The sequence below is a fragment of the Erinaceus europaeus genome, chromosome 19, assembly GCF_950295315.1.
Source record: "Erinaceus europaeus chromosome 19, mEriEur2.1, whole genome shotgun sequence".
Lineage (NCBI taxonomy): Eukaryota > Metazoa > Chordata > Mammalia > Eulipotyphla > Erinaceidae > Erinaceus > Erinaceus europaeus.
In genome coordinates, this window is record NC_080180.1 from 20,396,167 (window position 1) to 20,409,943 (window position 13,777).

The following is a 13,777-nucleotide window of genomic DNA, read 5'->3' on the forward strand; positions in this document are numbered from 1 at the left end:
GAACTTTACTACTCTTTACTCCTCTTTTTTTTTTTTCTTTTTTTTTTTTTTTTGCCTCCTCCAGGGTTATTGCTGGGCTCGGTGCCTGCACCATGAATCCACTGCTCCTGGAGGCCATTTTTTCCCCCTTTTGTTGCCCTTGTTGTAGCTTCGTTGTGGCTATTATTATTGCCCTTATTGACGCAATTCGTTGTTGGATAGGACAGAGAGAAATGGAGAGAGGAGGGGAAGACAGAGAAGGGGAGAGAAAGATAGACACCTGCAGACCTGCTTCACCGCCTGTGAAGCGACTCCCCTGCAGGTGGGGAGCTGGGGGCTCTAACCGGGATCCTTAAGCCGGTCCCTGCGCTTTGCGCCACATGTGCTTAACCCACTGCGCCACCGCCCGACCACCTCTTTACTCCTCTTATGTGAAACAAAGTAGCTGAAAATCACTAGTCCTGGTGATTTAGAAGTAGGATGAAAAATTAGGCATGTATAATCACTTTCTAAGAAAATCATAGTACAGCACAGGAGGTGGCACAGTGGAGAAAGTGTTGGGCTTTCAGACATGAAGTCCTGAGTTTGATCCCGAGCAATGCATATGCTAAAAGCATATAGAGTATCCTACCCCCCCCTTCAGTTAAGTGAATATTTTAAAAAGAAAATAAATCAGGGTGAGAAACTGGAAGTGTTAAGAAAATATGAAACTTTTGTAGTACCTCCAAAGACTATACCCTTCTTTTTTAAAAAACTTTATTTATTTTTATATTTATTTATTTATTCTCTTTTGTTGCCCTTGTTTTATTGTTATAGCTATTGTTGTTATTGATATCCTCGTTCTTGGATAGGACAGAGAGAAATGGAGAGAGGAGGGGAAGACAGAGGGGGGAGAGAAAGACAGACACCTGCAGATCTGCTTCACTGCCTGTGAAGTGATTCCCCTGCAGGTGGGGAGCCAGGGGCTCGAACCAGGATCATTACCCTGGTCCTTGCACTTTGCGCCATCTGTACTTAACCTAGTGCGCTACCACCCGACTCTCGACTATACCCTTCTGTTGGAACTGGAGCCTAGATATATCCTGGTGTCTCTAATCTCAGTGTTTCTGATATGTGCGTTGAAGACAATTGTTAATGCCCAATATTGACCTCAGTTTCTGTTGTCAGGGCGCAGCCAAAGTCTTGATCTTTCCTGTGGTGCAGCAGTTTACAGAGGCCTTTGTTCAGGCCCTCCAGATACCAGATGGCCCCACATCTGACAGTGGGTTTAAGATGGAAGTCCTGAAGGTAACCTTACTACAGTGGAGATACTTGTAGTTTGATTATTCGAGTGATGTGATTTTTTTCCCCACTGTATCACTTGTAACTCTTGAGTATTTTCTCTTTATCTTTTCAGGCAGTGACAGCCCTGGTGAAAAATTTCCCAAAGCACATGGTGTCCTCCATGCAGCAGATTCTGCCTATTGTCTGGAACACGCTGACCGAGAGTGCAGCTTTATATCCTTTCTAGAAAGCTCGGGGACCTGCCACCACCCCTGGTTGGGAGGCTAGCACTGGGTCTTGCATACGGTTAGTTGCTCTTCTTTAAGCGAGGTTTTCAAAATATCTCCTCGTAGTTAGAATTTATAATTTGTTGTAAAGTAGACTCCAAATTCTGTTTCTTTACTCTTCATCATACTTATGTGAGGACAGAAGTCAATTACACAGAGGAAGTGGAAGATCCTGTGGATTCCGATGGTATGTAACTTAACTTTACAAAAGTATCTTTAACCGAAAAATCAAGAGGGTTAGGAAAAGAAAAGTCAGATGGGAAAAAAAATAACACAACTGTGATTTAGAAGCGCCACTCTTTTAAATGAGTTTTCTACTTGAGTTTCTATTTAGTGTGTGGGGAAATTACAAATTGAAAATCTGGGGGCTGGGTGGTGGCGCAACTGAGCACATGTTACAATACACAAGGACCTGGGTTTGAGCCCCAGTCCCCACCTGGAGGGGAACAGCTTTGCAAGTGCTGCAGATGTCTGTCTGTCTTTCTCCCTTTCTATCACCTATTTCCCTCTTGATTTCTGTCTCTATCCAATAACTAAAGATAATAAAAAAAAAATTAAAGGAAAAATGTTTAGGGAGTTGTGTGGTAATGCGGTGGGTTAAGCGCAGGTAGCACAAAGTGCAAGGAGTGTCGTAAGGATCCCAGTTTGAGCCCCTGGCTCCCCATCTGCAGGGAAGTCGCTTCACAAGCAGTGAAGCAGGTCTGCAGGTGTCTATCTTTCTCTCCCCCTCTCTGTCTTTCCCTCCTCTCTCCACTTCTCTCTGTCCTATCCAACAATGATGACATCAGTAACAATAACAATAATAACTAAAACAATAAAAAACAGCAAGGACAACAAAAGGGAATAAATATTTTAAATAAATAAATAAACATATTAAAAAATAAAAAAATTAATCTGTTCCTCAAGCATTTGCATAAATTTTTTAAAAATCAGAATTTTTCAGTTGGAAGAAACTATGTAAAGGCTATCAAATTCAGTCTGCTTTTGACATTTCCTCTTTCAATTTTGGTGTACTAAGTGATTGTGCTTCTATTTCTGGATTTTAGATGAAAGATAGATGTTCTAAAGATATATTCAGTGTTCTGATTTTTTCTGTTGAAAAATAACTTACTATCAAAGTTCATTTCTGTGATTACTCAGCCCTTTCTTCCATTCCCTTGGGATGGTAACTAATGAATACTTAACTCATTGATTTATTAAGATATCTCTATTTCCAGCAACCATGTCTTTTTGTTAGATTTTCTGCCATGTCTTTTCTGTAGGTGAAGTCCTGGGCTTTGAAAATCTTGTCTTTAGCATTTTCGAATTTGTCCACGCTCTACTTGAAAATAGCAAATTCAAAAGCACTGTTAAGAAAGCTTTGCCTGAGTTGATTTACTACATTATCCTGTACATGCAGATCACTGAGGAGCAGGTAAGTGGTGTTTGGGGCGACTTACAGTTTATATTTGGGAAGTACAATTTCAGTGGGAGATGTAGGCCAAGAGAACAATTTATTTCCAAAAATAGGCTCCAGGAAAATTGCTTCATGTGAAGTTCTAGGAGAGCTTTGATGTAATTTTGCCAAATCCCTGGGTGTTGAGGCTTTATTAACTCCTGTACTAACTGACTGGACTTCAGAATACTTTAACCATTAACAAATGCAAAGAACCTGATATTATTTATTTATTTTCCCTTTTTGTTGCCCTTGTTGTTTTTCATTGTTGTTGTAGTTATTAATGTTGTTATTGATGTCGTCGTTGTTAGATAGGACAGAGAGAAATGGAGAGAAGAGGGGGGAGAGAAAGATAGACACCTGCAGAACTGCTTCACTGCCTGTGAAGAGACTCCCCGGCAGGTGGGGAGCTGGGGGCTCGAACCGGGATCCTTACACCGGTCCTTGCGCTTTTCGCCACATGCGCTTAACCCGCTGCGCTACCGCCCAACCCCCTAGAAGAACTTTTCATAAAGTGTAATAGAAAGATTAAGTAATGGGAGTTGGGCGGTAGCACAGCGGGTTAAGCACACACACATGGCACAAAGCACAAGGACCGGTGTACGGATCCTGGTTGGAGCCCCCGGTTCAAGCCGCCGGCTCCCCACCTGCAGGGAAGTCGCTTCACAAGCGGTGAAGCAGGTCTGCAGGTGTCTATCTTTCTCTCCTCCTCTCTGTCTTCCCCTCCTCTCTCCATTTCTCTCTGTCCTATCAACAATGATGACATCAATAATAATAATGACTACAACAATAAAACAACAAGGGCAACAAAAGGGAAAATAAATAAACGTATATATTAAAAAAAAAAGATTAAGTGATTAGCCTGGTTGGTGGATAATTAGGCCAGAAAGGATTTTTATCCCCTAGAGACAGGCAGAAAGACACAGAGTGTGTGTGTGTAAAAGAGATCATAGCACCAAAACTTCCTTCAATACAGTGGAGACCAGGTTCAAACCTGGGTCTTACGAGAGTGGCAAAGCAGCACACTACTGAAGTGAGCTATTTCACTGACTCCAGAAACGAGAATTAAAATATTGAGGGCCAGGCAGTGGCATAACCTGTTAAGCACACATGTCACCATGCACTAGGACCCGGGTTCAGCCCCCACTCCCCATCTGCTTCAGGGATGCTTCAGGAGAAGTGAAGCGGGTCTGCAGGTGTCTCCTTTTCTTTCTTCCTCTCTCTCCCCTCCCAGTTTCTCGGTCCTATTAATTAAAATAGGAAGAAAGGAGAAAGGGGGTGGGTGGGAAAGAAAGGCTCCTGGTAACAGTGGTTTGTAGTGCCAACACTGAGCTCCAGTGATAACCCTGGTGGCAATTAAAAAAAAAAAGGCTAAAATATTCCCTGTAATACCTCTCATTGTAATAGCTTAAGAATTGACGTGACATTCACATTAAATGTCTCAATGTATTCAAAAAATCGATCTGTCAAGTATAAAAAGCTGATTGATAATAGCAGAGAGCTAATAATCAGCCCCCCCATTCTAAAATAAAATGTTAGAGAAATTACCATTTCTTTTCTATTTTTAATTTTTTTTTATTACCTCTTTTTTGGATAGAGACAGCAGGAAATTGAGAGGGAAGGGGGAGGGAAAGAGAAAGAGAGACAACTGCATCCCTGCTTCACCACTCATGAAGCTTTCCCCCCTGCAGGTGGGAACCAGGGGCTCCAACCTGGGTCCTTGTGCACAGTAACACATGCGCTCAACCAGGTGTGCCATCACCTGGCCCCAGAAGTTAGCATTTCTTGGTAAAGATTTGCTTATATATTACAATGAAGAGTTTTGAGGCTAGGGTTCTATTCAAGATTACAAAAAAAAAGTTGAGATCTGTCAGTTGATGACAAGGAGCATGTGAACCAAATTGACAGTATCACAAAGACCTAAATTCATGGTCCTTTCAGATTAAAGTATGGACGGCCAATCCCCAGCAGTTTGTGGAAGATGAAGATGATGATACTTTCTCTTATACTGTCAGGATTGCAGCTCAAGATCTACTGCTGGTAAGAGGCCGGCCTTACTGTTTGAATTAAATAATCCAAATCTGTCACTTAAGTTTTTCCTTTTCTTTCTAAACACCTAACTGAAGCTGAACACTGTTATGTTGGTGAATAACTTTATTTCATATTCTGAAATGAGAGATCATTTCAAATAAGCTTGAAGTCATTACTGATAGTTTTGATTTACAGCTAAGTTTAAGGTAGAAGACTGTTCAAAGGTCAACGTATTTAAATGAGTAAGCATAGTTGAATCCAAAACATTAGTTTGATCCACCCAAACCATAGCCTGGTAAATCTTTTTTTTTCTTTTCTTTATTGGGGGCATTAATGGTTTACAGTCAACAGTATCTTTTTTTCTTTATTAATGATGGGGGGTGGGAAAGAGAGAGACACAGAAATAGAAAATGAACCAGAGAATCACTCTACACATGCTGTGCTGGGGATCAAACTCAGGACTTTATGCCTTAAGTCCAGCACTTGAGTTATTGAGCCACCACCCTTGGCGCTGGCAAGTCTTTTTTAAAAGCAGATTACCGAGATGAGCATCCAATCTGCTTCTGTTTTCTTTGGCTCTGACTAGAGCATAGACTCATCTGTAGGCTGAAGTTCCATGAAGAAGATGCCTCTTTCTGTCTGAGGTGGGAGGCTTGCTCTTGTTGGTGAATCACATCTCATATTCAGGTTTCTTGGGTGGGAGTGGCGGGGGGAAGAATGTCAGTAGTCCTCATCCATGCAAAGCATGTGCTCTACCACTAAGCTAAGTACCTGGCCTCTTTAGTTTTGTTTGTTTGTTTATTGGATAGAGGCAGCCAGAAATTGAGAGGAAGAAGAAGGTAGAGAGAGAGAGAGAGAGAGAGAGGCCTACAGTACTGCTTCACCACTCGTGAAGCTTTCCCCTTGCAAGTGAGGACCGAGGGCTTGAACCCTGGTCCTTGTGCATTGTAACACATGCACTCAACCAGATGCGCCACCACCTTCCCCCCCCTTAGTATATCTTTTTTCTTTTTTAAATTTTATTTATTTATTAATGAGAAAGGAGGAGAGAAAGAACCATGACTCTAGTACATGTGCCACTGGGGAGCGAACTTAGGACCTCATGCTTGAGAGTTCAGTGCTTTATCCACTGCGCCACTTCCCAGACCACCCCTTTAGTATCTCTAGGGCACTTATGAAAGACCACTCTGTTCCACTTGGTAGATGATCTTGATTTCTCCGCAGTCAGGTTCCCAGAAAATAAATATGTGATCTGTTGTCATCCAGAACTGAATCTGTTATTGCTCATTTTTACTCTGCTAAATCTAGAAATAAGTAGCAACTGGCTGGCTCTATAGTGCCTGAGAACTAGAGAACTAGGGGCATGTGGGCCAGGTGGTGGCACACCTGGTTGAGCACACACGACGATGCACAAGGACCCAGGTTTGAGTTCTTGGCACCCACCTGCAGGGGAAAACTTTGCTGAAGAAGCAGTGTTGCAGGTGTCTTTCTGTCTCCCTCTGTATCATGCTCTTCCCTCTCAATTTCTGGCTATCTCTGTCCAATAAAAATAGAGAGAGAGAGAGAGAGAGAAATAGAGGTATTACTTCAACTTCATTAGGCACTTGGAGCTGATGGTGGTCATATTTAGTATGCCTAATCAAGTCTCATCAAGTTCTTGTAAAAGTTTCAGTCATATGATTTGAATGGAACCAACAGTTAAATTGGGTTTGATTTGCACAGCTGTATTAACCACTCTTCCTTGTCCCTAGGCTGTGGCCACAGATTTCCAGAATGAGAGCGCAGCAGCCCTGGCTGCTGCAGCCACTCGACATTTACAAGAAGCTGAGCAAACCAAAAATAGCGGCACTGAGCACTGGTATGAGTGGGCAGCAGATCCTCATTGTAGGGCTCAGTTATGGGCATTAGCTGTGAAGTAAATGAATGCTCTCCTAAGCCTTAACATAGTTGGCTGATGGGCTTTTCGTTAACCTCCTTTTTTTAAAATTAATTAATTAATTTGCTTAACCTCTTTTTAAAAGGCCTTGAAAAGGAGGATGTATTATTTTGATTCTGTGTTTGACTTGATTTTTGAGGTATAATTAGCATAACGCACATAATATGGCATTAATATATAAATGGTGTGATTTCAGGTGTATAAAATATTTCAGTATTTGTATGTATGTATGATGATATGGTTGCCATTAGAAGTCTAGTAGTTAGTTAAGATTTACTCTTAGCAGGAGGGCTATGAGGTGGCTCACGTGGGAGGGCGCCCACTATGCCATACACGTGATCCAGGCTCAAGTCCCTAGTGTAGCATGTGGCACACTGGCATTGGGGAAAACTTTGGTGCTATTACCTATCTATCATCGACCTATCTACCTGCATACAGGTAGCTGTCTAAGGAGTCAGCCTGGAGCAGTGAAATCCCCATGACAACCAAGAAATATGTATTTGTTCGTAGCAGCTTTCAAGTGTACAGTAAAAAATTATTTATGGATGCTATATTTTCCATTACTCTTCCATGGATTATTTATTTGTGGAGTATCTGCTTTGTTGGGGATAACTGGTCTACAGCACAGTTACTGACACATGGTACAGTTCCTCATCTCCCTACGATAGGTGTCTGCAAAACACTCTCACCCCAACTTGGGTCCTTTTCACTGTCACGCACCAGGACCCCAGGTCTTCTTCACCTCTTCCTCCACCAGAGTCCTTCCTTTGGTGCAATACACCAGGCCTATTTATCTTTTAGCTAAAAGTTTGTACCTTTTCTTTTCTTTTTTTTTTTTTCTTAAGATATTTTATTCATTCATTTTACCAGAGTACTGCTCAGCTCTGGTTTAGGGTGGGATTAGGGATTGAACCTGAGATTTTGAAGCCTCAGGCATAAAAGTCTCTTTGCATAACCATTATGTTATAGCGACCCTCCCCTGCAGGTGGGGAGCCAGGAGTTCGAACCGAGATCCTTATGCCTGTCCTTGTGCTTTGCGCCATGTGCACTTGACCTGCTGCGGTACTACCTGGCTTCCACCAGTCACCCTCTTAAAAAGTTGTGTGGTATAGTTCTAGCCAGTTTCCCTTGAGTTCTGGCAATGCTAGTCATAACTACACACTTAGAAATGTCTTAGCAGTTGAAGAGATGGCTCAGTGGGTAGAGTGCAGTACTAGCAAGCACAGGGCCCTGGATTCGGTCCCCGGCAACATATATGCCAGAGTGAAGCGCTGATCTCTCCTCCCCTCATAAAAATACGGAAATCTTCTAAGGATGTGTTACCAGGCTGAAGACAGTGTCTCCTTCAACTTCGTTTTTCAATTCTTGCCTGAACTGGTTTTTCTTTTTTTTTTGTACCTTTTCATTCCCCCTTACTCAATTCATTCAGCCTGCCTCTGACAGCCATTGATTTGTTTTCTGTCTGTGAGCTTGGTTTTTCTTTTATTTATTTATTTATTGAGTGAGTGAGAGAGATTATGTAGTAGCTGTCTTTTTTTGTCTCATTTCACTTAACATAACACCTTCAAGGTCCACCCATATTGTCACAAATCTTATTCCAGTGTGTGTGACATTTTTTTTTTCCTTTATCCATTGATAAACACTTGGGTTATTTCTATATATTGTTTATTCTTAATAATACTGCACTGAACAAGGGCTAGTGTTTTCATTTTCTTTAGATAAGTATCCAAGGTAGAATTGCTGAGAGTTCTGTAAGGAACTTTCATAGAGTTTCCTTAACTTTGTCTTTAATTAGAAGAATCCTGTTTTCATAAAGCTCAGTCTCGTTAGCTGAGATATGTTTAGATTGGAATACCAGGTAAATAGCCTTTTGGAGTCATCCCTTTCCAGACTCCTCTCTCCTCACATATTTATCATTTTGTTGGTGTGGATTGTTTTATCAGACGTTGGTATCAACCCTTTCACAGGTGGAAGATCCACGAGGCATGCATGCTTGCCCTTGGCTCAGTGAAGTCCATCATCACGGACAGTGTGAAAAATGGCAGGATCCATTTTGACATGCACGGCTTCCTCACCAGCGTCATCCTTGCAGACCTCAACCTCTCAGGTATATCTCAGCATAATGCCAGGGTTCTGGAAGGCTTCTAGACTTGTCAGCAACTTAACCACATAGTTTTGACTCAGGCACACCAGGTATTCTGTGTCTTTTGGGCGAGCATTCTTTTCCACTTTAATGTATGGACTCATCTGAATCTCTAAAGCAGCCAGCTGCTCAAGCTTCACCAACTAAGAGACTACATACTGCCTAGTTCATAAATCTTTCTTCCCTGTTATTTATGTTTCCTTGGTAATGATGGCTGCTTTGGTATTTGGATAGAATGCAAATCTGATTGTCTACCCTGAATTCTAGTTTGCATTCTGCTCATTATTCAGAAGACCCTCAGGCAGTTTGTCAAGCCGATTCTTCCTGTTGATTTCCTGTCATTTTTCCCCTCAAACTTTGTTCTCAGCCAGCATCCACATAATTAAAACATTCCATTCTCTTGTCCTTGTCAACTAATTGTTTACTGGGTTTAAACTGATTTTTCAGATAGCAGTGAAGGTACATAGCTAAAGAATTATTTTCTCGCTATGTAAATTTTCCTGCTGCATTGTTTCTGCTCTTGTCCCATCTTGTTTCACCCTTAGAGCCAAGTCTGCATCACTGAAGTGCTGTCTTTGCCATTGTTCGTCAGTCTATTCACTTTTCTCCTTCATAGGGTAGACATAGAAGTAGCTTAAGTCTCTCTCTGTCCTGTCCAAAAACAAAGACAGCAATCACAACAAAGTTAAACAACAAGGGCAACAAAAGGGGAAAAAATAGCCTCCAGAAGCAGTGGATTCCTAGTGCAAGCACCGAGCCCCAGCAATAACCCTGGAGTGAAAAAAAAGAGAGAGAAGTAGCTTAAGTCATTTGAAAACATTTTCACTGCAGTTCTGAATATGTAATCTGTTACAGGAAATCTCTCTCACTCCCATTCTTGGCATTATAAAATTAAAAAGTTGGACAGTGGGAGTCAGTCAGTAGCGCAGCGGGTTAATCACATGTGCAAAGCGCAAGGACCAGCTTAAGGATCCCAGTTCAAGCCCCTGGCTCCCCATCTGCACAGAAGTTGCTTCACAGGCGGTAAAGCAGGTCTGCAAGTGTCTTTCTTTCTCTCTCTCTGTCTTCTCTCTCGATTTCTCTCTGTCCTATCCAACAATGATGACATCAACAACAATAATAACTACAACAATAAAACAACAGGGCAACAAAAGGGAATAAATAAATAAATATTAAAAAAACAACTGTTGGACAGCCACTTTCAGATTGGGAATATGCTTTTTCACTCTGTGCTTATATCCTACAGTCAATGAATGTGCTCTTTGAATCTGACACATCTGTGTGTCTCATAGCCGACGACATAGTCTAGGCATTCAATGTTTATGTTTTGTATGAATGTGCTAGAATTTCCCAAATGTGCACGTTCTGCGAAGCGCAAGGACTGGTGTAAAGATCCCGGTTTGAGCCCCCAGCTCGCCACCCACAGGGGAGTCACTTCACAAGCAGTGAAGCACATCTGCAGGTGTCTATCTTTCTCTCCCCCTCTCTATCTTCCCCCCCTCTCTCTATTTCTCTCTGTCTTATCCAACAACGATGACATAATAACAACAACAATAACTACAACAAAAGGGAATAAATAATAATAAAGAAGCTGAGTTAAAAAAATAAGTCTTAAAAAAAAAAAAGAATTTCTCAAAGATACTTCTTACAGATTGTGTCCCAGCAAAGAATCTTCAAAAATTAAGTATAGAAAAATTTTAATATGGGGCGGAAGGTTGATAGCATAATGGCTATGCAAACAGATTCATGCCTGAGACCCCAAAGTTCCAGGTTCAATCCCTCACATCACCATAAGCCAAAGCTGAACAGTGCTCCGGTAAAAAGAAAGGAAGGAAGGAAGGAAGGAAGGAAGGAAGGAAAAAAGAAAAAGAAAAGTTGTGGTCTGGGAGGTGATGCTGCAGTGGTAAAGCGTTGGACTTTCAAACATGAGGTCCTGAGTTCGATCCTTGGCAGCACATCTGCCAGAATGATGTCTGGTTCTTTCCCTCTTCTCCTATCTTTCTGATTAATAAATAAAAATCTTTTTAAAAAAAGAAAGAAAAGAAAAGAAAGAAAAATAAAAGTTTAATATGTAGTCTTTATTATCTTGCTTATAGCCCACAAAAAGTTTTTTTTTTTTGGGGGGGGGGCACCAGGGTTTATCACTGGGGCTCAGTGCCTACATCACAACTCCACATTCCTGGTGGCCTTTTCCTCCTCTTTCTTCTCCTTTTCCCTCCTGCTCTCCTCCTCCAGGGAGAGTGAGAGAGGTAGAAAAAAAGAGAAGCTGATAACATTGTTCTACCCCTCATGAAGCTTGCTCCCTGCAGGTGGGGCTAAGGACTTGAGTTTGGGTTCTCACACATGGTAATGTGTGTTCTCTACCAAGAGCTCCACTGCCAGGCACTGCTAATAACTTCTCTGTCAACCATTTGGGAGCTAGGGGGGAGAGAGAGAGAGAGAGAAGCAGAGAGAGAGAAGCAGAGAGACAGAGACCTGCAGTGCTGCTTCACTGCTCATGAAACTTCCCTCATGAAGGTGGGCACTGGGGACTTGGGGACTTGGGAACTAGGTTAGTTCTTGTGCAATGTAACCTGTGTGCTCAACCAAGTGTATTACCACCTGACCCCATTTTATTCTTAAATATTATCACCAGAGAGATTTTATTGAGTTTACATGTCAGCAGTTGAGCATATTAGAAATTATTGACCTGAGCAGTTTTTTTAAATATAAGAAGTACATGTACACATTTTTTATTTTAAAAATCTCATCTTTATTTGATAGAAACAGCCAGAAATCAAGAGGAAGGGGGATAGAGAGAGGGATAGAGACAGAGACACCTGCAGTCCTGCTTCACCACTTGTGAAGCTTTCCCACTGTGGGTGGGGACCAGGGGCCTGAACTTGAGTCTTTGCGCATTGTAATGTGCACTCAACCAGATGTGCCACCACCTGGCCTCTACAAGTGCACATTCTATTAATTTTCAGAACCATGATTGTGTACATTGTGTAACCTCTGAGAAACTCCATTGTATGTTCAAAAAGAATGACAATGAAAGATGAAAAAGACCAGTAATATCTTGGTGTTACTATGAAAATAATAACTGAGAGTTGGGTGGTAGTGCAGTGGTTTAAGCACAGGTGGTGCAAAGTGCAAGGACCGGCTTAAGAATCCTGGTTCAAGCCCCTGGCTCCCCACCTGCAGAGAAGTCGCTTCACAAGTGGTGAAGCAGATCTCCAGGTGTCTATCTTTCTCTCCCCCTCTCTGTCTTCCCCTCCTCTTTACATTTCTCTCTGTCCTATCCAACAACAACGACATCAGTAACAACAATAATAACTACAACAATCAAACAACAAGGGCTACAAAAGGGAATAAGTAAATTAAAAATGGGAGTCGGGCAGTAGTGCAGCTGGTTAAGCGTACGTGGTACAAAGTGCAAGGACCAGCATAAGGATCCCGGTTCAAGCCCCCGGCTCTCCACCTGCAGGGGAGTTGCTTCACAGGCGGTGAAGCAGGTCTGCAGGTGTCTGTCTTTCTCTTCCCCTCCTCTCTCCATTTCTCTCTGTCCTATCCAACAACAATGACATCAATAACAGCAACAATAATAACTACAACAATAAAACAACAAAGGGCTACAAAGGGAATAAAAAAAAATTTTTTTTAAATAAATATAAAAATATTAAAAGGAAAGGAAAAGAATCTTAACTTTTGGACTCAAAGTAGTCTCTGGGCCATACTTTGAGGACTGCTTTTCTATATTACATAAATTAGTACACAATTATTATAATGACATAATTTGTCAGATTCTATAGTTCTTAAGAACTTTGTATCTAAACTGAGCCCTTTGAGAGACTGAATTACTATAGACTCTTCTAAAGCAGCTTCTAGAAAGCAACTGACTGTTATCCTTATACCAGTGATTGGAATATTAAATTAAAAAATAGATAAAGAGCTGACAAGATAGTTCACATGGATAATCCAATCCACTTGGCTTACAATAAAGTTAAAGACAGTATTAAATGATACAGAGACGGTTGGGATTGCTTAATTTAGAGATGAGCTAGGTAATATGAGGAAAGGTGGATATACTGACTTGTAATATAGACAAAGCAAAGAAGTAGTGAAATAAGATGTTCGTACGGGGAGTCGGGCTGTAGTGCAGCGGGTTAAGCGCAGGTGGCGCAAAGCACAAGGACCGGCATAAGGATCCCGGTTCAAACCCCGGCTCCCCATCTGCAGGGGAGTCGCTTCACAGGCGGTGAAGCAGGTCTGCAGGTGTCTATCTTTCTCTCCCCCTCTCTGTCTTCCCCTCCTCTCTCCGTTTCTCTCTGTCCTATCCAACAACGACGACAACAATAATAACCACAACAATAAAACAACAAGGGCAACAAAAGGGAATAAATAAATAAAATAAAATAAAAAAAAGATGTTCGTACGATGAGAGTTTACTAAGAAGGAATAAAGGAAAATCTTTAGTGATTCTAGACTCATTGCTTTTAGGGGATCTTGAATGCCACTCTACCTATATTGTTCTATATTTAATGAACTGTGGCATTCATTGACAATTTTTAAATGAAAGAATGGCAGCTGTAATTTATGGCCCAATAACTCTTTTAAGAGTAGGAACAAACTGGTGGTGGGGAAAGCAGTTAGAGGAAGGAGTAGTAGTGCAGGTAAGGCATAACGAGAGCTCAGGATGTGAACAGGGATACCAAGTCTAAGAA

General features: G+C 41.6%; 1 protein-coding gene across 2 annotated transcripts in view; it reads left to right on the top strand.

Annotated features, from left to right (window-relative positions):
- IPO9 (importin 9) overlaps window positions 1–13,777 on the top strand; it is a 54,946-nt gene that overhangs the window by 24,983 nt on the left and 16,186 nt on the right. For both annotated transcript variants that reach the window (XM_007522086.3, XM_060178534.1), the window contains exons 7-13: window positions 1,147–1,266; window positions 1,376–1,476; window positions 1,658–1,716; window positions 2,792–2,943; window positions 4,906–5,004; window positions 6,747–6,853; window positions 8,899–9,038. In XM_007522086.3, the coding sequence (XP_007522148.1) occupies window positions 1,147–1,266; window positions 1,376–1,476; window positions 1,658–1,716; window positions 2,792–2,943; window positions 4,906–5,004; window positions 6,747–6,853; window positions 8,899–9,038 (778 nt within the window). The remainder of the gene's footprint in view (window positions 1–1,146; window positions 1,267–1,375; window positions 1,477–1,657; window positions 1,717–2,791; window positions 2,944–4,905; window positions 5,005–6,746; window positions 6,854–8,898; window positions 9,039–13,777) is intronic.